The 25947-nt window shown below is 39.4% G+C and overlaps 2 protein-coding genes and 1 pseudogene across 5 annotated transcripts in view; 1 reads left to right on the top strand and 2 right to left on the bottom strand.

Annotated features, from left to right (window-relative positions):
• LOC145467699 (G-protein coupled receptor 143-like) overlaps positions 1 to 25947 on the bottom strand; it is an 88383-nt gene that overhangs the window by 33644 nt on the left and 28792 nt on the right. Inside the window, exons 7-8 of one of the 3 annotated variants that reach the window (XR_014042092.1) lie at positions 6519 to 12326; positions 4125 to 5878 (exon numbers count right to left, since the gene is read on the bottom strand). Coding sequence is in view for 1 of the 3 variants with exons in the window: in XM_081451304.1 (XP_081307430.1) it covers positions 12218 to 12326 (109 nt within the window). In the remaining 2 variants the exon portion in view is untranslated. Of the gene's footprint in view, positions 1 to 4124; positions 5879 to 6518; positions 12327 to 25947 lie in introns of those variants that run through there. The other 2 variants (XR_014042093.1, XM_081451304.1) reach the window with 2 other exon arrangements.
• LOC145467730 (uncharacterized) overlaps positions 1 to 25947 on the bottom strand; it is a 256990-nt gene that overhangs the window by 226408 nt on the left and 4635 nt on the right. The window contains exon 2 of one of the 2 annotated variants that reach the window (XR_014042098.1): positions 24117 to 25814. Coding sequence is in view for 1 of the 2 variants with exons in the window: in XM_081451330.1 (XP_081307456.1) it covers positions 25193 to 25814 (622 nt within the window). In the remaining variant the exon portion in view is untranslated. Of the gene's footprint in view, positions 1 to 19178; positions 25815 to 25947 lie in introns of those variants that run through there. The other variant, XM_081451330.1, reaches the window with a different exon arrangement.
• Positions 21849 to 22354, top strand: LOC145467736 (uncharacterized; annotated as a pseudogene).

Here is a 25947-nt window from a genome sequence, read left to right as displayed (position 1 = left end):
ATACATACATACATACATACATACATACATACATACATACATACATACATACATACATACATACATACATACATACATACATACATACATACATACATACATACATACATACATACATACATACATACATACATACATACATACATACATACATACATACATACATACATACATACATACATACATACATACATACATACATACATACATACATACATACATACATACATACATACATACATACATACATACATACATACATACATACATACATACATACATACATACATACATACATACATACATACATACATACATACATACATACACACACACATACACACACACATACACACACACACACATACATACATACATACATACATACATACATACTCTATTTAATAAGTAGGTCGATAAAATTGGTAGCTAAAAGCTGATGTGGACCTACAATTAGTATATTACATTCTAAATAACAATTAACAATAAATCTAAAACTAAAATCTTTACAATAACGTGAGGAATGAATGAAAATAAAGTAATTAAAGTAATTATACTGAAAATTACCTATAATCCGATCAAACGTAATATTTTGGTGTAGTGCAAAGCAAGCGACTATCTACAAATGACTTAGCCGTTTTTGAGTTAGATGCAGTGGTGATCATACGTGTCGAGAGAGGGTCACAGATTCATGGTATTCGACCATGACAGTTGGCGATGTACATCGGACGTTTTGTAAACAAAAGCAAACTTCTGCTTTATGTGCGACGAATGGTGAGAAAAACACGTCAAATCGGCTTTGGACCTGCCTTTTACAGCAAATAAGGTTAGAACATTTCGAAATTATCAGCTCTGTGTCTATTTCAACTTAACATAGGTCAAGTCATGTGGCGCATGCTAAAATATGCGTCTATAAACCCGTCAATTGAATTTGACGACGGATATTTTTGACGTACTTTGAAAAGCTCTCGCGTCGCTCACAATCATTTGCCCAAACAAATTTTTACGGGAATCTGTAGACCCATCCTTCTGCGATTCAACCACCAGAAGCTCAATCCATTTGAAGGTTTCGCACATGGTGAAAATTAATTATATTCACGAAGTACTTTTAAGTGAATGAAATACATGTCTTCGAAATTTAATTATTTTGCACCCAAAAAGACAACGCAACATTCCCTAAAATCAACCTAGTACACATTTAAACATTGCACAAAAATATTTCAGTGTTGTAAGGACGGAAGAATGATGTGGTTTTGCATGCGGGGCTCTCAAATTTGTTTAATAAAATGGTGCGTCAAATGACGATTTTAACGGAATTTGGTAATTTGCATATTTCTTTGAAATAAAAGGATATTTTGCCAAAAAAAACTACATAGTAGTTTTTGTCATGCCCTAGCCTATCTACCATAAGAATATGAGCGAAATCGAATTTTCGACCCTCGCCGCAAAATTAAGAATTTGTCTGATTTTTAATTATATTCACGAAGTACTTTTAAGTGAATGAAATACATGTCTTCGAAATTTAATTATTTTGCACCCAAAAAGACAACGCAACATTCCCTAAAATCAACCCAGTACACATTTAAACATTGCAGAAAAATATTTGAGTGTTTTAAAGACGGAAGAATGATGTGGTTTTGCATGCGGGGCTCGCAAACTTGTTTAATAAAATAGTGCGTCAGATGACGATTTTAACGGAATTTCTTTGAAATAAAAGGATATTTTGCCAAAAAAATTACCATGTAGTTTTTGTCATGCTCTAGCCTATCTACCATAAAAATATGAGCGAAATCGAATTTTCGACCCTTGCCGAGTTATTTTCCATATTTATGGACAGGGACTCTTAATGACTGGCCCCAAGGGAAACAGTGAGTATTGTTTCCCCGAGGCCAATCTGAGGGGAACATTGAGGTCGAGGGAAACAAAACTCACTGTTTCACGCGGAGCCAGTCATCAAGGGTTTTGTTATACCTCTCACCTCAAAAATAGAAAAAAAACTGCGAAGAAATCATTTGCTTGAGGCTAGCTTGCTCACAAATTTGCCGCAGTTTCAATGAGCATGACCTGATCACGTACGAGTCGAAAGTTCAAGTTGTTGTTTCCCTAAGGAGTTAGTGAGTTTTGTTCGCTCTAAGGAGTTGACCCACAACACGTGACACGTTCTCCTCCAGTCGGTATAACAACGTGTTTTATTACACGACTTATCTTTGGCTGAAATCGATATTGACCGCGGTCTAGATTTTCCCATCTAGACCGGCATCTAGACCGGTTTCATTTTGAGTTGAAAAAGTAGCAAACCAAAATACAAAAATTTTCACCATTTTCTTTTATCTTCTTCTCAATCATTTATGGAAGTGCCAAAAAGCCTGATGACAAAAAAAGTAGAGAGGACGAGCAAATTTCGGCAGGTTTAAGTTAAGCTCATCGCCGTTCGCAAGCAAAATGACAGCTAGTACAAACCAGTTACATTAAACGAATTTAAGTTTTCTTCTTTGCCATATAATAAACATCTTATTAAGCGAGCAGGAGGTCTGTATGGGAGAATCTTGACCTCGGTTGTGTGTACAGACCTCACTGCGTTCGGTCTGTACTCACGACCTCGGTCAAGATTCTCCCATACAGACCTCCTGCTCGGTTAATAAGAGCTAGGTAATACCCAGGGGCCGATTACGGGCCTGCAAAAACAAAGCAAAAAGCCCTATAATAAACAACTTATTGACCTCAAATGTTCGGTCCTTACGGGAAAATCTCAGACCTTGGCCTTACCTTACTCGTTTTGAGATTTTCCCGTAGAAACCTCACTCTGTAGTTAGTGATGTACTTTTCGCGTGTCTACGTTTATATTGTAATTTACTTGCTTATTTCTTGCAAGAGACGATTGACTCTTGTTATCAGCCGAATTAATGTAAGTAACAACAAATGTAATAAACGTTAAAAATAAAGGAATTTCACTTCACTACCTTAATTTTCTCGTTACTTCAATTTACCTATTATTGTTATGTCACTGTGCGGCAACTCGCCACAATTAACGGATGTTAACTGCGGGTAGTTTGTGATCGTTCCTCTTGTTTTTGTAGAATTGAAGTATGGTGCTGATGCTGAGAATCATCAGTATCTCTGTCGAGACACTACCACCTTACGCGTTGACTCAAGACGTGTTCACGCTAAGTGATATTAAAGCTATTCAAAAAATATATTTACTAGCCGTTAATGTACGTGTCAAGACAGAGATGTAGAATGGTAAGAACTACATACAAGCACCGAGTACTACAAAAAAAACAAGTGAGACATTCTCAGACAGCGCAGAGTTACGGCTCTGATACAGTAGTCACACAGGTCCTCACCCCTGCCGTTTTCCTCTTTGGAAGTCAACTAGGCCTTTTTCTCCTTTGCAGAATATGAGCGGACAAAAACTTGAAAAGGCATAACCTTAGCAGTGTGTATGTTTCATGTTTGTATTTTCTTTCAAGGCCCAAAAATAACTTACAGTTTATTACCGTTTGTCGAGACGGCTTTGAATTTTATTCTGGTGTTTACGTTGAGTTTCGTTCATTTTAAATTCAATAATACGTAGAAGTAGCAAGTGTGACAATTTTACTTTTCACGCCAACGTTTGTAACTTGATACTTTTGTTTTCCACGCCAAGGTATGCAATATGATACCCCTGTTTCCTCGAAAATATAAGAAAGATGTGTATTCTTTTACTCACTGCTGGAGATGAACGAATTACTGGACCGGTTTCCGGTCTCAAGATCAATTGCTCAAAAACTGACGGTATGTGGAAAGGATCTTTAAAAGAAAGCAAAGAAGAAAATTTTGGTATTAAGTGGCCTAAAATCACGATTAAAGCTCTGGGTGTATATTTCACATATGATTAGAAACTATTAACGGAAAAGAACTTTATTGAAAGGCTCGATAGAATTAAAAAACTCATTAATATTTGGTCCTCCACGGGCCTGTCTATTTATGGTCAAGTGACATTAATTAAATCTTTTTTGATCCCAAAGTTCGTCTACGTATGTTCGTTACTTCCTACACCAAAGGAAATTGTGAATAAACCGAATCAATTGTTATTCAAGTTCTTATGGAAAGGTACAGACAAATTAACTCGCGTGTCAATTTGGAAAGCATGGTCAAATCTTTAAAGTTTTCCTGGCTAAAACGAGTATTTAACGATTCAAATGCTAAATAAAAGACGTATTTACTTCATCTGTTAAAGCCCGTCGGTGGGAGGTCTGTTCTTTCTAATTTGTAATTATGAAGTTTCTGATTATACGATATCTTCTCAATTTTACCACGAACTTTTGTTATGGTGGTCGGAGCTCCGCGAATCTGTTGCTTCAGAAAGTGATTGGAAAAATATTGTTTAAAATAATAAAGAGATTCGAATAGACAAGCCGGTTTACCATAAACATAGGCACGCAAGGCGTGCAAGAGTTATTTTTTTGTGTGAAGTGTCGGAGATAGGAGCATTCAAGGTACAGTAATGATTTGGTGAATCTGACATTTTTGAGTTATTTTTTTGTAAAAAAAATACCTCTTAGTCGGCGCGTCGGGTATGTTATGGACGGGTCAATGGGTGAGTGAGCGAGTGAGTGAGTGAGTGAGTGAGTGAGAGATGTATGTACGGTCACACCAATCAGATTGGATCTACTATGAACAGCCAATCAAATTTCTTGTTGTAAAGGTAAATGGTGCGTGAGAAACACAAGGTACGGATTTTACGTCTCTGCATTAGCAGTTTAATAGTTTTATTTGATGACATTCATTTCAGTCCGATATTTTTAAAGGTAAAAAGTATGAAAACTGTTCAAATGTTCTTTGAAGACTGTGTGGCACCAAGTTAAAGTGCAATTTAATTAAATCAGACTTTCAACGTGTCAGAGAGGTTTTTTTCTCTTTCTGTCATTTTTCGGTGAAGTAGTGTTGTTGAGTTGTGTTGTGTAAAAAGGGTAAACTTACGACTCGTATAAAATGCGAAAAGTTCTCTTAACTTGAGTATTTTTGAGCAGAAATTCCTCTTGGGGGCTGGAAGGGCTCCCGAGGGGGTACTCCCAGAAAAATTGGTTGGGGGTGTGCGGCCCGCTTCCCAAAACCCTTACCCTGTTTATGACCAAAATCTGCGATATTCCTTACCCTATTTATGACCTGACCAAAAATTCGAAACCCTATTTACGACCTGACCCTCAAATCAAAACCCTGTTTCAGACCTGCGTTATAATTAGCTCCCTAGTTCAAACCAATGTTAAATTACCGTAAACATATAAATTTGTGAAGGGCTTTTGTTGATTTTCTTTTCGATAATGATGAAAAAGTGGCTTCTTCTTAAAGCATACCCATATCAAGGCCAGAGTGCAAAAACCGTACCCTATTTATGACCAAAATGGCCAAAATCAGCTAAAATCGATACCCTATTCTTGACCAAAACGGCTGAAAAACCATACCCTTTGGGGCTGCACAGACCTATATAGCCCATATAAGGGAGTCCCCCCCCCCCCCCCCGGGGGAAGGGCTACTTGATCGGTGAGTGAGGGAGTTATGCATGTGCGCGTGTCAGACCAATCACAGTGTGGGTTGTATCAAAGAACGAATAAAATTGCCTGTTAGAAAATAAGATGGTATCCACATTAATCTGGAGACGTGTCAGATTGCTGTAGTTCGTTCAGTCAAACATTTTATGGCTTACTATTTAGTCATCTTACCATTACCGATGTAACATCTTATGTACATCATAAACTCCCAGTTTCTTTCTTGCTGTACATCGCAGCCAAAAAAACTTGTCAAGTCAACCAAATCATTACTGTAAACAGTTCCATGAATGCTCCTATCTCCGAGACTTATAGTTCACAACAAAATAACTCTTGCACGCCTTGCGTACCTATGTTTTCTTTGGTTGCGATGTTACATCGGTCATGGTAAGATAGTTAAATAGTAAGCCATAAAATGTTTGACTGAACAAACTACAGTAATCTGACATGTCTCCAGATTAATGTAGATACCATCTTATTTTCTAACAGGCAATTTGATTCGTTCTTTGATACAACCCGGTGTGACACGCGCACATGCATAACTCCCTCACTCACCGATCACATAACCCTTCCAACCTCCAAGAGGAATTTTTGCTCAAAAATACTCAAGTTAATTTAGGGACTTTTTCGCATTTTATACGAGACGTAAGTTTACCTTTTCACACAACACAACACAACACGACTTCACCGAAAATAGAAAGAAAGAGAAAAAAACCTCTGACACGTTGAAAGTCTGATTTAATTAAATTGCACTTCAACTTGGTGCCGCGCAGTCTTCAAAGAACAGTTGAACAGTTTTCATACTTTTTACCTTAAAAATATCGGACTGAAATGAATGTCATCAAATAAAACTATTAAACTGCTAATGCAGAGACGTAAAATCCGTCCAGAAATGAAAGCGTTTTTGTTTAATATCCTGGAAACAATAGCCGATAACTTGTCAGCTCTAAGTGAATTTACTCCCATATAAAAAACAAAGTGTTAAGTTACCATTTGTTACTAAAGATAGCAAACATCTCGTGGGAAAGAGTGGTGACGATTCGTCCGCTCTAATTGAATTTACTCCCTTGTGAAAAACAAGAGTGTCACATTACACTTTGTAACTAAAAAACAAAAATATCTTGTTATATTTGCATGCAACAAGAACAAAACAATCGTTACCCGCACTTACTATTGTAAACGTTAGAACTGTTTCAAATCTAACGTCTCGTTCCCTCTAAAACATGTCCTAAGAACTAGAGCGACGATTCGTGACTTCTAATTGAATTTACTCCCTGTGGGAAACAAAAGTACCAAGTTACCTTTAACTAAAAATAAAAATATCTCGTTGCATTTGCGTACTACGAACTCACGAACTATTTCAAACCTCAAGGCTCATCTCGTTCATTTAACTAAAATCCTCAGCCTAACCCACAGAAAATGTCGAAGTAAACCCAATATATGAATACTTCCTCCTCTTTAATAGAAGGATGAATACGGCCGTTCTGAACTTTATCGGGATCAGATCTTCTCACATACCATTTATCTTTACAACAAGAAATTTGATTGGCTGTTTATGGTAGATCCAATCTGATTGGTGTGACATACATACATCTCTCACTCACTCACTCACTCACCCATTGACCCGTAACATACTCGACGCGCCGACTAAGAGGTATTTTTTTGTAAAAAAAATAACTCAAAAATTACTTTAAGTCGGGAATCATTTACATACAAGATCTTCTATTTAACTTAAATACCGTAGACTCCTGTAACTATTTTTCGAACAAAATTGACAAAAGCAATTTTCTGCAATGGGCGGACCTCCGTCATTCTAAACCTTCACATTTAGAAGAAATCAGCCTGGATGCATCAACCATATCTCCATCACTTATAATTGGAAATAAAATCTTCGATATTAACGACAAAAAATCAAAAGATTATTACTCACTGCTGGTTTCAAAAAAAGCTCAACCTCCTAATATTATCCACAAATCGAAGAGTGATTTTAATTTCACAACCCAACAATTTAGAGAAATCTTCTCATTACCACATTTGGTTGCATTTGAGTCATCTACCAAGGCCTTCCAATACAAAGTAATTAATTCTATTCTCTTCACCTACAGCAAACTACGCAAAACTGGATTTAGAATTAATGATGCATGTACTATTTGTCATGATGAACCTGAGAATTTATATCACCTTTTCTATGAATGCCCTCACTCCAAAACGTTCTAGACTGATTTTGAATCGTACTGGTACCATCTATCGAATTAGCCAATCCACCTTCCTGCACAAAACGTTTTATTTGGAGTTTTATCCAAACAACGCCCTTTATCAAAGTTATTAAACTATTTCGTAGTAATTAGAAACTTATTTTATGGGACTGCAGAAGAAGCCAAACACTTCATAAAATTCAAGGAATGCAATCGAAACTTAAGATTTCAACAAGGAAAACGTCTTTGAAAAGAAATGGGTGCTCACTCCAATATAATTAATTATGCCCATCTTATTTTATTGCTTTTTTTATTTTAATATGAATGTATCTTTTATTTTGTTGCTCATTGCTATAATATGAATGTAAGTAGCATCAGTAATCATATTATTTTGTAAGTGGTGTAAGAATTGGTATCGTAAGTTAAATAAGTAACCGTATTGTTTTGTAGAGTAAGTTATGCAAATTGTATTATTGTAAGTAGCACCTGTAACTGCATTGTAATGTAAGTAGTGTAAGTAGTAAGTAATTGAATTGTATAAAAAGTTTTGTCGGTAATGTAATGGACTTTTGTAGTTGTATTACTGTTGTAAATTGCGTAAGTAGACGTACCAGTGTTGTAAGTAGTGTGAATCACAATTAAAGTTAATTAAAAAAAAAGAAAAAGAAGAAGAAGAAAAAAAAAAAACTAGTGAGACAATCTCAGATAGTCCAGAGTGTAATTTATGGCTCTGATGCAGTAGTCAGACAGGTCCTCCTCAGCCCTGCTGTTCTCTCCCTTGGTAGTCAACTAGGCCTTTTCCCCTTTGCAGAGTATGAGCGGACAAAAACTTGATAAGACATAATCTTAGCCGTGTGTATGGTCTGTATGTTTCATGTTTGTGTTTTGTCCAAAAATAACTTACAATTACCGTTTGTCAAGACAGTTTTAAATTTATTGTGGTATTTTATCTTGAGTTTCGTTCACTTTGTACCATTACTTTTCACGTCAACGTTTGTAATTTCATACTTTTGTTTTCCTCGCCTATGTATGCAACAAGATACCTTCGTTTCCACGACAATATAAGAAAGATGTGTATTTTTTTAACTTACTGCTGGAGGTGAATGGAATATAAAAGTTAAATATCTGCTGAAAAGTCGAAGAGGAGCGATTTTGTTTTATTCAAAACGTAAATTTTCATTTGACCGATAAACAAGAATTAATCTAATTATCAAATAGTCATGTCGAATCACGGAATAGTGCGTTCTAATTCTGTTGCCAGCCGAGTTGGTGTAAACAATAAAACCACATCAAACTAATACACAATGCTATCGAGTAATAAGATTGAGGAGTTTTTCAACGAGAAGTATTGAAGGTAGAGATCTTTACTTGACCGAAATTATATCCCACATCGGTGAGCGAGTCGCGTCATCGACTGATGAAATTAATCGGAGGTTTCAGTAAGTGCCACGAAGTCTGCAGCAATAATAACGAAGTTTCTTTTGTCCCAAATTTACTAGTTTTACATGTAACTAACGCGGGAAAGTGCTATCGAGTAATAGCATTGAGGAACGTTTCAACGAGAAGTATTGAAGGTAGAGATCTTTACTTGACCGAAATTATATCCCACGTCGGTGAGCGAGTCACCTCATCAACTGACGAAATTAATTGGAGGTTTCAGTAACTACCACGGAGTCTGCGGCAATAATAACGAAGTTTCTTTTGTCACAAATTTACTTGTTTTACATGTAACTAAGACCCATTTCAGACGCCAAACTTTTCATGAGCCGAACTTAATTTGAATTTGAACCGACCCAAATTATCAAAAGTACGCCTGTTGATTCAGACGTCGAACTTAATTCACCGAACTTAATTTAGTTTGAACCAAAACACATCGAAACATCAGCGGCATCAGGCAAGGTGTATGCATTAGGTTCGGCACATGAAAAGTTTGACGTCTGAATCAAAGCCGTTCCAAAGCCGACATTCCCGGCTGAGCTAGGCGGGAAGAACGGCTGAGCCGTTCCAAATTCAAATAGCCATTCTTAACTGATTCAGACGCCGAACTTTTCATGTACTTAATTCAACGTATTAGGTTCAACGTATTAGGTATTTTCGCGTCGTGTGATCTCAAATGAAATGCATCTTTCACCTAATATATAGTCGGCACGAACGCTAATATGCGCATGCGTTTAGGGAAAATTGGTTTTGTTCTAAAGAGAATAGTACCATAAGGAGGACAAGAGGTTTCCTAAATCAAACATATGGCTTCGTGATATTATGATTACAGTAAGGTAGGTGATACACGTTTTTACGTAGTGCACACGGGCACCTACCCTCCCCAATCACTTTCTTGCCTTAAGACTAATTCATTAATTGATATTAATTAATTAAACAAACATTAAAGTATACACCTTATTGCCGGATGTTACTAAAAGTGGTAACTGGGAACGGGGAACGGGGAACCGGGAACCGGGAACCGGGAACAAGAGTCTGGGAACGAGTGTACAACGGTAACCCGCGTGAAAATTCAACATGGCGGACAAAAGAAAAGAAAAGGGAACAATTTGGGGAAATGTGAGGAAGTGTTACGGTTGTAAACGTGAGTTTCTACCGGCCGTGCCACCAGATGAACAGTACGTTCTTGTTAGAGCAGAGTCCGATTGGTACTGGGATAAAACAAAGCATGAAATGGCGCCTGGGGAGAAAATCGAATCGGTATTATCCTGTAATTAATATCACAAGCTACATCCGCCAATCGGTCAGGCCACAGTCTTTCTTACATATAATTTCAAGCCTTCATAGTCTACTCATATCTTCTCACTTTGTGCGCGAGCTGTCATATCAATAGGGACCTTAAGCACCGACGACGACGAGCCCAGAGGACGACGACCGGAAGTAAAATTTCACCTTACCGCGCTACTGCGCATACTAGACTCGTCGTCCACGTAAAGCTTAGGACGTCAAAACGTCAGGTTTGCCGTCCTGAGCGAACGTGAGTAAGTATTAATCTATTAACGCTGTGTTTCAGGCAGAAAATGTATATCAAACTATTGAAATGAAAGTTGGTTATTTATTTAACCTCTTAGCTTTGTATCAACTAGATTTTACGGCGAGTTTGGTGTAGAAATCGTTGGTAATAACCTTATTTTGTCGGCGATTTGTCCGTTGTTGAATTTGATTGTCAGCGAAACTAAGAAATTAAATGAATTCAGAAATTGAAAAATGACTCTGTATTTCATTTCTTCTGGTTCCTATCTACATGAAGGCTTTCGCTTATGTTTTTAGGATAGAATTTTATACCGTGAAGGTCGTTTTAGATTATATCGGGCGAAAATTCGGCATTATTCATCTCTTCGAGCGAAAACCTGTTATGTTCTTCGTATGAGAAATCGGGATTTTTCGACATCAATTCCTCACGTAGGACTGAAAATGTGTTGTCATCGATAGTACCGTTTTCGTAGCTCAAGAGAAACAGGTCTTGGAGCTCGCGAAAGGAAGACATGACAAAATTTTTCGATGGTTTTAGGTCCATGTTTACAAGAACTCAGCTCTGTTTACATGTACTCGCACTTGGTTTTCACGCCGTGAACGACGTCCTCGACCCAGTCCTACAACAATTTTACTCGTCGTCGTCGTCCCATTCGTCGTCGGTGCTTAAGGTCCCTAATATTTAATAATAGCAACACGCAATGTGATATCGAGGACAATTGACATAACACATAAGCATCACTGAACGTGGGTCGTCCGCTGTCTTCGCATTCGGAAGCTAGAAAGGCGGCCTTTCGGAGATCGGCAAGTCAGCTGGCAAATCAGGTGAGCAGCAGATAAATAACCTGTGGCCTGGCTGCTTTGCTAAAGACAAAATATATGAAGAAACGAGCAAGGAATATTCCACAACAATGATAATGTCGGTGAAAGATGACCGCGGAAAAGCGACTGCGCGACACTCGGTATGTTTTTTGATCACGTGTTGTCACGTATCAGACGGAAAAGTCTTTATTCTCTGTGTGCGTTTTGTACCCAGTCTGCAGTCTGCATTTTGTACCCGGTCTGCAGTCTGCATTTTGTACTGACCCATTGGAGTAGCATGTGATAATACCGAAACGATTTTCTCTTCAGGCGCTATTTCATGCTTTGTTTATCTCAGTACCATATTGGACTCTGAGGCACAGCCGGTAGAAACTAAAGTTTACAACTGTAACACTTACTTACATTTCCCCAAATTGTTCCCTTTTCTTTTCCTTTGTCCGCCATGTTGAATTCTAAGGCGGGTTACCGCTGTACACTCGTACCCCGACTCCCGGCTCCCGGCTCCCGGCTCCCCGCTCCCCGTTCTCCATTGCCAGTTTTAGTAACATCCCCTTATTGCCTTAGGGCCCAAACCAAACCAAACCAGGCCCCCAAACCATCCCAAATGCACTCTGCACTAAAAAGTAATCCAAAACATCACGGGGTGACAAGGGCATGCTAAAATTTCTTTGTAAAAATACACTAGTAGTCCTAAAAATATACCTCAATCATCCAGAGAGCAAAGTGGTTTCCATCTTCCTCAAAACGTCTATGATCTTGTGTAAAATAGTAAACAAGGTCGTGAATTCCATCAGCAAAGTTTGCCAACCAGCTGAAAAAAATCATCACTCAGTTTGCTGGGATTCATCTACAAGACGATATATTGGGTAACTGTCATAGGATATGTTGAAAACCTTCTAGGAAGACCATGGGAGCAAGACAAGAACCCAGAAGCAGTTTCAACTGTTCTGTCAGTCGGTGATGGACAAAACACTGACCCCTAGTCCATGGACTACCCTAATGGACTACCCAAATGGACTACCCTAAAATGGACTACCCTAAAATGGACTACCCTAAAATGGACTACCCTAAAACGGACTACCCCTAAAAAATACTATTTCAGATGAGCGGTATGTTAAGAAGCTGCGATTATATACTTACATTGCACGGAGGATGCTTTTCTTTTCGTTCCGCATCGCCCTCAGCCGCCATTTTGAATAACTAGACTGAATTATTTAGAAAATAAAGATGTTGTCGTTGTTGTTATTGTTGTTGTTGTTGCTGTTGCTAAAGGAACAGTCTCTGGGATGTTGTGGCATAGTGGGCTTAATAGCGACTTTGCTGATGATTTGTCCAAGTGTACTGTTTCAAAATTGGTCCATACTCCAGTAACAAAGGAGGAGGAAGCTTCGACAGACTACCACATCCTGAGTCTCGCAAAACCACAAAAATTTCCACATAATTATAGTCCAGGCCAGCCAAGAATACTACTGCTTCCACTCCACTCTGACTTTTTGTAGCGTAGTCGTTGGAATTTCTTGCTGTCCCATAGCTTTATCCTCATTCCCATTTCTATTTCATTTTGATACACTCAGGAAAAAACCAGAAGACTAGCTGCTTCTGTCCAATAATTTGCGGCACTAAACAAGCAAAACAAATCATGAGTAACATCCTGAAGATCATTTCGTCTGTTCGAGAAAGACTGAGCTACTGAATCACATGGGAGCAAGATTGAGTTGTCCACAGAATATCTGATTTGATTTGAGTCTATGCTTTTTGTGTACAGCGGTTGTTTTTTCAGTATAGTTATTCAAAATGGCGGCTGAGGGCGATGCGGAACGAAAAGAAAAGCATCCTCCGTGCAGTGTAAGTATATAATCGCAGCTTCTCAACATACCACTCATCTGAAATAGTATTTTTTAGGGGTAGTCCATTTTAGGGTAGTCCATTTGTCCATTAGGGTAGTCCATGGACTAGGGGTCAGTGTTTTGTCACCCTGTCAGTCAGCTAGTCAGAACAGCTGAAATCAGAACCTCTGGGCTGGCTGGCTGTGGTGCATGTTAAGCACAAGTAAGATAACTTCAGGCAGAGTACGATCTGAAATTCCCCAATTTTTCAGTCGTGGATACGCGAAGCGAAGCGTAGAAACGACTGTTGTTATGGGAACGAAACTCACTCAGATGTGAACTTAAGGTAGCCTGCTTCTGCATTGTATTATTTGTTTATGTACACATTGAAATTCTGGCGGTGCTCGTATCCTAAATTCAAAACCCGTGATATAATTTGTATTTTAAAGTAGGCTTACTTCAAGCAAAATATTCAAATTGCTTTATCTTTTAATTTTGGTATTCTTCACACTACATTTCTTCTGTATTCTATTGTAACTTTTACACGACCATTAATATTAGGTGTTTCGCTAAATTGAAATGGAGTTGACTTCGAATGTTCGAATTAGTACTATGGCCAACTTGAAGGCTGAATTTCAGGAGCATTTGAGTCTTCCAGGCGTTCAAAATGACCAGGAGATGTGCATTTGTTTGCTGGAAAGTGACCTGAAAAGCTAATGTGGTAAACTTTGATGAGAATGTGTCGTATTCCTCGACCTTAATGAACTTGTATGAACGAAACAAACAACTTTTAATGAACGAAACAGCTATTAAATAGAAGACAAACATCGGCACCATTGTACAATATTGTAATTTCATTTTTATAATTTAGTAACATCTAAACCACAGGCCAGCCGAAATATTGTTTTAACTCTACGACGTTGTGTCAGCCTTGCAGTAGTGACGTATTATCGTTTTACTGTTCAAGTTTGGCTGATTTGATCTGCCAAGATCCAACGGTCAATCACGCAGGACCTTCGTTCACCGCTTTGCGGTTTAAACACTCAAGTTTTCATGTTGAGTTGTCCATGTTCAACCGGCATCGAGTTAAGTTTAGATTAAAGTTATGTTCTCTATACTTGTCTTGTTTATTTTAGTACATTGATCTGAACTCTAAGTGGGATGTGAAATGCACATAAACTTGGAAAGAAATTCCCAAATACTTGATTTTGATAAGCTTAAATGATTTTTACCCTGTCTTTGTTTACACTTTTGCTTCCTGATTGAAAAGATAACAAAGGGAAAGAAACCCCCTGTGAGCTTGTCCCCAATTAGTAGTTAACACTAAATACATTAACACTTCAATAAAGCTATTATTATTGTTGGAACACATATTTATGGCCGACAGATTTGTCGGATCAACACTGAAAATGCTTGCAAAAGAGTCTACTTATGTTGATGTATTTTACGTGCAATATATATAGAGACAAGCGGTTCCACATTGGAAGAGAAGTGCTGTCTGATAGGAAACCTTACCTATAACCTTGAATGAAATGCAATGAAAAACGTTTGTGCGCTTGTACCACTTGAATACATGCACATTTTTCAAGCAGGCAGATCAACATCAAGATCTGGGTGTGAGGGAAAGGGGGGGGGGGGGGAGGAGGGAGAGTACTCTATGATTTGTTGGGCAGGAGTGTCCTCTGTAACCCAAGAACCCTTAGCCTTTACCACTCCATGTTCTACTGCAATTTTGCCACCCTAGCTATTCTGGACGTATGTCTTTGTAATATGTGGCCAAAAAAGAAAGCCAACGAAAAAAGCCTACACTTCGTGAGTTAAGTGCGACCTTGCATGGTACAAACCCGGCTTGTTTTAACAGCATTTAATAACACACCAGTAATTGCAAGTTCACCAATATGTTTCATCTCTAGATTACCTAATCCACGAGTTTGGCCATAGGTCTCCTTTGATTTTTCTTTTAGAAACGAGATATGTAAACAATTGGAATCAAAACATGAGCTAAATATTAATTGTACCTGTCAACAATCGTTTTGAATATTTCTGCATTGCTAGTGAAATGAACACAAACAATTGCCAAGATAGGAATAAAATAATCTGATTTCTGTTTCCAAGAAAGAAAACTATTGCTATTTTAATTGTCAACGTTACAATTCTGCAAGGCCCTTTTCATTTTGTATTGCATCAAGCTGGGGGGGGGGGGGGGGGAACTCCCTATAGTTGACTTAAGGTGCACTTTTTATCAGGTGGGAGGCATGACAAAGGGGCACGGATTTTAAACATTCATTGCTAATTTATCCATGAAAAGAGATGTAATGGGTCTACCGTAGGTACGTACATACATACGTACGTACGTACGTACATACATACATACATACATACATACTTTATTGGCTCGTCCCCACGGGGCTTTTCAGAGTCAATTTTACATTACAAAATTAAAAACTAAGTACTAGTACATGACGCAGGTATGTGAAAGGGGTTTCAAGCTGGGTAACCTTTTCTTGAAAAAACACTATACAAAAGGAAAAGGATTTGGACCTTGGGGCAGAGCTTCCTTGTGTAAAATCTAGTTAGGTCCCTTCTCCCTCCCAAAGTTTAACACAGTCATTGCTAGGAGCTGTTTGAAAGACTTAAGGTTTAACTTTGTGTGTAGATATTGACTGCGAAGAGTCTTTGAACTTCCTGAGACATTGGCTCGTCGATCCTTTAGGCTCAAAGATAGTTTATAACTTCCAGCTGGCTAGATAGCGAGCCTTAATTTGTGAGTGAATCTTATGAGTGAAACTATCAGCGAACCTTCCAGCACTCTCGGGCTAGCACTATGTCAGCAAAATTATGAATCAATCATAACAAAACAAAACAAAGCAATTAGAAACATAAGTGGGACAACTTATAAGTCCATAGTATCCAAGCAAAACTTTCTTGCGACAAACAATAAGAAACGCAGTTACAAACTGGATATAAACAAAATTATCTACTGTAACGCAAAAATCCCGTAGGTCAAGGTGTTCCGGGAAATTTGTAAAGACCACAGAGGTGTGAAGAGGAAATGTTTCAATTATTTTAGTTTTCGGAGTGGGATAAACGTTTAAACTGTAACAAACAAAATCCTGTATATATCGTGCTTCAAGGGCAGAGTTATTTTGACTTTTTTTTATGACCTTGTGATCTTGAAAACCCGGTCAAGCATATAGTAGCTGATCGAAGGAGACCTCTTCATTTTGTAAGCAATGTATCCACGACTTCCTTATAGTTTCCTTTGATTTTTTCAGCGGGGTAATTATCTGGGGCTAGAATGTTATGTCATCCCTAAGCTGAATCAGTCTGACGGTACGATGTCGAGGCTCACGGACACTTATTAGATGCTTAGGGACTATGTGAGCGTTTGGTGGGAGGTTTAGGTCATTCTGGGTCGACAAGTCTTCGTGTTGCTCACTGTTTCAAAGTGTTTGTTTACACAGCTAGTAAAAAATGATTGCAAAATGTTATAGCTTATTTGTTCTCGTGTTTCTGCATAAGCTGAGTAATTCACTTCCACGTATTTTGGTATATATCGTTATCAAGTAAAAGGCAAAATTTGTGAATGGAGATAAGGATTATGGAATTATGCCACAACGACGTTTGCTTACTTGAAGACTAGCTTGTTCCTTTCTGCATTGAATAGGCCCTTTGCAGGATCTGGTCACATGGTACGGAATAAATTACGCTAGGACGCAAGTTACGCAGTGGGACTTCCAAAACAAAGGAACTCGTACCAGTCCAGCCCGACTTTCCTTTGTTTTGGAAGTCCCACTGCGTAACTTGCGTCCCAGCGTAATTTATTCCGTACCATGTGACCGGATCCTGCTAAGGGCCTACTGGTTTGCGCTTGAAACTGATTTGAGAGAACGTTCATTCAACACAATGGGTAGGTAATGGTCTCAAAATCCTGTATTTCAACAAGACATGAATACAAATTGCTTCAGTGTATCTTGGAAAGAAATGTTGAAGGCTTCATTTTAGCTTCATTTTGGTATTTTGTTTAAAGTAATAGACTATTTTCCTGTCAAACGGTGTTGTTAACAGCATAGAAACTGAGTCAATGGTGTTTGGTGCACGCACGCACCAGGAGACAGTGTAAAGCTTGTCTGTACCCTCCGTCAATTACGATTACAACAACATATTCCTGTAAATTTGCTTCGGCTGTTTGCTTGCGGTGTTTAGTGATAAAGGGTGTCTCTTAACCGTTTGACACCCAAGAAGCCTACGGCTACTTAATGGTCGTGCTCTTTGTACCACTTGTGACGTCCTCAATTTAAATGTTCACCAGATATTCTTGATAAGCAGATGGTAGAGCTAGGAAAGAACATGAAACGCCAAAGGTAGCGAGAGTGAAAGGGCTGAGAAAAAGGAAAGGAAAAGGGCAATAAAAAAATTCGGAACGGGCAATCGCAAAAACAGTCCAAATTTTGGATTATGCGCATGCACCAAATTAAAATATTCTACATTTTTGTACCTAATCTTAGGGAAATCTATCTGTTTGGTAAAAAATAGCTTTGTCAGCAAAACTAAAGCCCATTTAGCGTCATGGCAACCAAAAAACTGATTTCATGGTTTAAAATGGTATGTTTTTAGTGTACATTTGGCCGTCAAAGGGTTAATTAAGCAAAAAGGTGAAGAAACTTTCGCTCTTTTAAATTTTCTTTGTAAATGTGTTTAGTGAATTGCTTGCTTTGAATGAAAGCAATCGTTAGATTATTCGATCAGTTTTCAACCCAATATGCTATAACAACGGGGTGTTTGGGGGAGGGTATGGAGTGTTAGCACTTTTAGAGTGATGCCAGGCAACTGGTAGACGGCTGGGCTTTACTGGTTCACACACACGACTCAACTCGCACGTATGGCTCCTGGTAGTCACCCTAGACATGGTGACGGCCACACCCCGGGCAACGGCATTGACCTCACGGCTAAACTACGTGCGGGTAGCCAAAATCCATCGCTGTCCCCGTATTCTGTCTCCGCTGGCTAGACAAAATCCAATCCCAGCATGGCAACAGGGTCTGTCAGGGATATGGGACTCTAGTGAGGTTGGAAGGGCAAACCCCCCAGTCAGTGGATTTAATTGGTTAGAGAAACGTCCAATGTTGTTACCAACACCGCTGTGCCAGCACAGGTAGAGGAGGAGGTGGTAGATTTTGTTCACTCACCGGATCGTGTCAGAAGGAAGCAACGAATGACGCGGCGGCCGCGTGTCGTGCAAAATAGATTTCAGCCACTCCACGAAGTGATGAAAGACCAACAACAAGACGAGGAAAATGAACACCACAATTCACAATGCAGTGCTCGAAATTAGCGGTCGTCCAGTCGTCCGAGACGACCAAAAAGTTTACCAGGCAACCAATTTTTGGTAAAATCAAGAGGCTGGTTGCCTCACAGGGAGCACACAATCTTGTTGAATAGGAAGAGAGTAAATAAAGGAATGAAAAGAACGAATAGTTTACTTTTGTCTCCTGTTGTTATTTCTTCCGCGACCTTACAGAGAAAACCGCTGCTTCCCGCGTAGTCCCGCGTAACATTGTAGCGCTAAACTCGTACCTAGACTTTTTCGCGCTCTGCAGAAAAAATTGTTTTGCTTTACATATAACATTGAAAAGGGAGGCAACTCTTTGCCCAAACATTTTGAACGCAATCCGAACATTCGCTCGAATCTCTAAATTTCCTTGCTTCCACGAAAACAAACAAACACAAAACGAAGTCGAAAGATTTTTCTCCAACTTGGCCGTATTTGTTTTCGAAAACGTTCACGACAGTCGGAGAATTTTAGCGTCTTTAGCAAAGTTTTTTTTTCAAATCGCTTTTCGCAACATGATCGTATCGTTGAACCGGTACCAGTGACGTCACCCAGCGCGCGCTCAAGCTCCTCTCCTTCCCCAGCTCTCAACTTTAAACGCGGAATCTCGCTAAAATGCTTCAGGTATTTACCCGCGGCATTTCATTTCCGTGCGCAGATCGGGCGACTTCGGACACGCACGAAAAACTGCAAACCGGGGGAGGGGCTTGTAAAGTTTTCTTGTGTTTGTTTGGTTTCGTGGAAGCAACGAAATTTAGAGATTCGAGCGAATATTCGGATTGCGTTCAAAATGTTTGGGCAAAGAGTTGCCTCCCTTGTTAATGTTATATGTAAAGCAAAACAGTTTTCTTTGCAGAGTGTGAAAAAGCCCAGGTACGAGTTTAGTGGAAGGTGATCAAGGAAGCATATGTAGATACATGAGACAAAGTCTTGGGTAAAGCTAGTTCCAAAAAAAAGAGCTGGATCACTTCAGATACCTGGAAGAAAACAGACGAAAGACGAGATTTGAAAGGAAAACTTAACCAAGCAGTGACTGGGCAACAAAAGAGACAAGCACAGAGAGAGTACTCTGAAAAAGACAGGGAAGTCAAAATAAGTTGCAAAATGACAAACAAACGAACTTATGCCAAAAACTTGGCCAGAGAAGCAGAAGCAGCAGCCAGAAAAGGAGACATAAAGACATCTCTGTAACATGGTTATAGAAGAACAAAAGACCGCCCAATACTGGAAGCTTTCTCATCAAACTAAATAGTCAACTTGAAGAATGGCGTGATCACTTTGCAACAGTACTTAACAGGGACCCACTTGAAGATCCCCCCGAGCCACAGACCAACCAATAACTATCAACAACTACCAAGGAGGAGACAAAGCGGGCACTGACCAGATTAAAAAGCGGAAAAGGTACGGAATCAGGCAGCATTCCACCAGAAGCCTTAAAAGCAGGCGGTCAGATGTGAATTGATATACCTCATGATCTGTTCAATACTACCTGAACAACTGAAGAGATTCCAGAGGACTAACGGAACAGGCTATTAATCAAACTGCTAAAAAAGAGAGATACCAGCGACTGTGAGGAATTACTCTGCTGGCCATGAAAACTACGCGAGAAGCAGGCAGGCTTTCGAAGCGGAAGGTCTTGCGCAGACCAAATTGCATTCAGCTGCCAAGTATGGGATCTCTAACGGAGCCCTTCGAAGCGACAACAGGCGCCCAACAGTGATGCCTACTTTCACCTCTCCTATTTTTAGTGGCGTTAGACTGGGTGACCAAAACAGCATTTAACAGACCTAGGGAATTCGGTAGACGATGACTCAGAGGCTGGAGGACCTTCACTTTGCCGACGACATCTGCATGTTATCGCACAGGCTTCCGGACGCCAACAACCAAATGGAGAGGTATCAGTTAACCATAAAATGGATGTCCAATATCAAAGATGTACGCTGTTAACAGAGGCCGCATGTCCTATTCGCTGGAATATGACCGCCATATTGTGTGACGTTGTCGTCGTCGCGCGTACGCGCCCCTGAGCAATTCCACTAGCCATTTTTACCACAAGAAAAGAGTTTCACGGATTTCTGAGTATGGGGCTCCGCTTGGCGGCCCTTCGGGCCGTTGGAGCTCCGCTAAAAATGGCTAGCGGTATTGCTCGAAGGCACATTCGCAAAACGACAACGACGTCACAAAACACGGCGGCCATACTTCAGCTAATAGAGACCTTAAGGTCATTCCCCAGTATTGCATTGCGCATCCTTACTGCGCATAATGTATGGCGTCATTAGCGCGCGTTCGTGCACGGGCACATTGAAAAACATGGCGGATTTGCCTTGATATTGAGTTCTGTCAGTTGAAAAATGGCTATAGCTCACTACCGAGCTCAGGCACCCCAATCATTAGCTTTGCGTGAGAAAAGACTGATCTGATTTCTATTGTTGAAAATTGAATAAATAAGGAAAATAGCAGCAGCACTGTAGTCTTTCTATTTTGCAGTTTGATAGCCGTGGCAAGCAATTTGGTTCCAATATTTTAACAAGGATTCAGCTGTCTGTGAAAATCAAACTTAAAAAGTTTATTTGTGTCCGACGTAATTATTGACTGTAGTTTGAGGCGTGTTTTCATGAGTCTGGGCTCATGCACAAAGAGTTTACAATAACTTGGAATGCGTTCATGTAATAAGCATTAAATAACGCTAAAATGGGACATTTTCAGTGCCTCACTGCTCCTTAACGAGCATGGGCACCTCCTTTTTTATTTTATAATTAAAGTTCTTATATGATAAATATTCATTGGACAAAGTTTGAACAAAAATCTATGTGCAGTTTTATTTCAGGGGAATTACCTTAAGCAAATACTTGAGGCAGTTAGGTGCAGGCGGCGATGGCTGCGCGGGAGTTGGGTTGAGTCCGCCTCCTCTGGCGCGAAATTAGAATATTTAAGCCTTCCTAGAAGCGTCGGCGAGCGACGGCTGTTTTGCTTTCGTTTTCAGTGGTCCAATTTGACTTTGTTCGTGGATTTTACGAGCATGATGGCAACTTTTTGAGAAGTTCGAGACCTTATAGCTGTTGCATGCTTTGAGGACATCATAGACGAGAATGAATTTCTGTTGTTGTGGGATTTACACACGTCGAAAAATCTTGACTTTCCTTACGAAGACTACGGCCGATTTGACGTGGACAAGATGGACGATTCAGAGTGTTTAGCAGAGTTTAGAGTCAAGAAACGCGACCTTCCGGACCTAGCTGCTGCCTTGCAAATACCAAATCAGTTTGTGTGCCATCAGCGGTCAGTGGCCGATGGAATGGAGGGACTCTGTATGCTACGCCGACGACTTTCATATCCCTGCAGATACTAAGATATGATAGCGCGCTTTGGTCGGCCGGTGCCTGTTATGAGCATGGTCACAAATACTGTGCTGGATTATATCTTTACCACCCACAGTCACAGAATACTACAATGGAACCAAGCTATTCTGCAACTGGCAAAGCTTCAAATATATGCTGATGCTTTATCGATGGAACTGTCCGGCCAATTTGCAGACCCGGAGAGCACCAACACGTGGTGTATAAGGGCCATAAACGTGTTCATACGCTTAAGTTTCAGTCCATTGCTCTTCCAAATGGGCTGATCGCTAACATGTACGACTCTGTTGGTAAGTATATTTGGTACTCAAGTATCTTGTTTTGAGAGGGCATACCCCCTCTCTGCACAAAAAAAATGCAGTACATTTATGGGATAATTGGAGCCCCCTCAAGCAAATCCTAGCTACATCCTTGTTTTGAATGTCAGTCAACCATTCACTACTCTATTGCCATTTTTTTGAGTCAGAAAATCACTTTTTTTGCTCGCCGCTCTTTTGAAATAGTTAACAACACTAGGGTGTAGGTCATTACTTTTTCACCATGATTACAAACGCAAAACACTGTAAAATGTTCTTTTTTGTAGAGGGCAGGAGGCATGATTCTTGGATTTAACAGACTCACAATTACTGCCTCTCTTGAATCAACATGCATTCTTACCAGGGGGGCAGCTTATGTACATCTATGGGGACCCCGCCTATCCCATGAGAGCTCATCTGATCCAGCCATTTAGAGACAGGGTGTTGACTCCTCAGATGCAAGCATTCAATACGTCCATGAGCAAAGTTAGAGAAGCTGTAGAATGGTTGTTTAAAGATGTTGCCACATCCTGGAAGTTTAAAGATTTCAAGACAAGAAGAATTTAAAGATAGGGCTTAGTAGAGTAGGCAAAATGTACTTGGTAAGTGCCATTCTACGAAATGCCTTGACTTGTCTCTACAGAAACATGACATCAGAGTACTTTGATCTAGACCCACCAGCTCTGCAGGACTATTTTATTTAAACCAAACATGAATAAGAGATGTAATCTGATAAGAGTTGTACTGAAACAGACATTCATAGCCTGACAGCAGGCTCACATTGGAGCACAAGCGCCCGCGGCGTAGCGCCTTTTCACCAGACTCCTTCCCGCCGGATCGCTTTGCTCTTCGCCGCTCGTGCCTGTGACTCAAAGGTGAGCCTGCTCGCGGGCTAAGACACCCAGTAAATGCTTGTATCTTAGTGTAACAAGAAAACAAATTCACATCTTGAGACCACTCCCACATTTTGGCATCTCAGTTTGGTGTTTAAGTTAGCTATTTTGCTCCAGCACTGGGATAATCCGCACGAGTCTGTGATTGTTACAGAACCCTCTCTGATCTATACATTTTCCTCAAAAATAATGACGAGGAAGACGATACCTGGTCAGCAATTCCAAAATTTTATTTTAACAAGTACAGGGGTCTTAATTTTCTCTTACGCTCCAACTGTGATAAGAAATTTCTGAAAGATTCAGACATACCATCCTTCTACAAGGATATCTTGTTTTCTTTCCTGGATCTAAAAAGTCTTTATAACTCTAAGGATGAACAAGAGATGATTCTCTTTAGTAATAAAGAGATCCTCATTGACGGAAGGACTGTTTTTTACCACGATTGGGTCGAAAACGGTGTCTTCACGCTGCATGATGTAATCGACGCTAGTGGCAATTTTTTACCATTTGAACAGTTCCAACAGCGTTATGGAATTAATTGCAATTTTCTCAGTTATTTCCAAGTAATCTCTGCAATCCCGAGCGCCTTACGGAAAAAAGTCAAGGAGCGTGCTAAGCCTAATGTCAACTTTTTATCCGGCGGAAGCTTATTTTAATTATCCTCGGTCTTAACCATCGACCTCTTGAAACTTCGAGCTAAAGACTATTATTGGCTTTTTCTCAATAAACGGAAGCCCCAGGCCACTGGTCCAATGAAATGGGATCGCGACTTTGCTCCGACGGTCTTGCCATGGAACCAGATCTTTGATAGAGTGAAGGTTATTTGCAAAGAGAATCAACTTAGAGAATTTTACTTTAAGCTTATCCATCGCATTGTCGCTACGAAGAAAGAACTTACTCTCTATGGAATTACAGACAACAATATATGTTTCTACTGTGGTGAGCCTGACTCAGTTCTTCATACATTTCAAAACTGTAGTACAACAACTTCCTTTCGCAATCGGCTGTTGAACTGGTTCAATGAGATGCACAACACCTCTATATCCCCGGCAAACTACGAATTATTATTTGGTATGCCGTGTGGGAAGGATAATAACAATCTCAGGAAACTGAATTTCTGTTTATTATTTGCTAACTATTATCTACATTATCACAAGGCAAATGAAAGGAATCTTGACTGAGTTGAATTTATTACAAAAGTAAATTACAGGTTAAGAATAGAAAATGAAGTTTCTGGTTCTCTTTTATGATGCTTCTTCGCATTTTCTGTCCTGTTAATGCTTTTCAAAGGTATTAGAAAAGTGTGTTATATCTCTAAATTAATTGCCACTATAGATTAATCAAGATTAATTCGATTAAAATTAGATTAAGATTAGATTAAGGTTAGATTAATTAGATTAATTTAGAAAATACCTGTATTGCTGTTACGTACGTAAAATAGTTCAAAATCGATACTTTATAGTAAGTAGGGTGAAGAAGCTGTCTTGTACTGTAAGTACTGTTAATAGCTCTGTTGTTTTGTAAGTAGTGTATGTAGCCTTTATTGTACTGTTTTAGTGTAAAGTAACAGCAGAAGTGTTGTAAAGTATAAGCAAACATAATAAAATAAATAAAATTAAAAAAATTTTTTACACTTTTATCACAGGGTATGTAAAGGGAATAAAACATATTTTAACATTACTCTGACATGATTCGTGGATCAGCTGTTACATTCCAGTGAAGCAGGGAGTGGAAGATTTGATGCTTGCAAAATTAAATGACAATTCTCTGGGATAGACAAAATAAACCACTAAACTGTAACACAATACGAATCCCTCCATTTTAAACATATGCATAGATTAAACTTAGAAACATCAACATTAGACCAACCCTAAATGACATTCAAAATAAAATAAGCTGGTCAAAGCTTAGTTTAGAACCTGAACAACTGTGATGAAGAAGACAAGAAAAAAAGTATATGAAAGGATTGTTCAGTTACTTGTCAGCCATTTTGTTCAAAATCTGTAGTATGGCTGCATTCTGGTTTTGCATCATGGTGAGCAATTCTTGATGCATCTTTGCCTCACGCTCTGCTTCAGCTTGTCGAGCACCCACCTTCTCCCTGAGAAAATCAAGAGTTTCACTTCCACTCCTTCTCGACTTCTTGGCAACAGGCTCGGCCTTTTCTTCCGCATTTCGTTTACTCGTTTCTCCGAGCTTTTCACAAGCTTTCCGCCTTATCTCTTCACCAATCGCTCGATCTGAATCAGCCTTTTCTTTACTAGTGCAACCAAGGTCATAGGCCTCTGCCTCCTCCCATTTTTCTGATATCTCTTCCATCAGGAAATCCATCTCGCTATCTTCGATGTCAACCCCACCCAGTTTCGCCTGATGTTTTTGTTTCGCCTTGAATTTGTCCAGTAGTAGTTTGAAATGTTCCTGTACGTTTTTCTTCTTCACCTGAAATTTCAAAGAGGTTTCGTCATTCAGACGATCCGTGATGGCATTCCATACTTTTCCTCGATCTGCATTCCTTAGTTTGAAGATCCATGGTTCTGAAGCTCTGACTTCTTTCGCTAGGATCAAATCGTGTGCTCCTGTCCATTCCATGATCGAGCTAGAAGAGAGAGAGAAAAAAAAGCCTATTAAAAACAGGTCCTGTCTATCGATTCACCTTTCGGAAATACTCCGAAATTCTAGAGACAACTCGGAAGAACAAAATAGCATTTTGTACAAGCAAGTACTTGCAA

Source organism: Orbicella franksi, chromosome 14 (genome assembly GCF_964199315.1).
Source record: "Orbicella franksi chromosome 14, jaOrbFran1.1, whole genome shotgun sequence".
Classification (NCBI taxonomy): domain Eukaryota; kingdom Metazoa; phylum Cnidaria; class Anthozoa; order Scleractinia; family Merulinidae; genus Orbicella; species Orbicella franksi.
The sequence above is the reverse complement of the archived record's forward strand: the minus strand, read 5'-3'. Positions and strand labels throughout refer to the sequence as shown.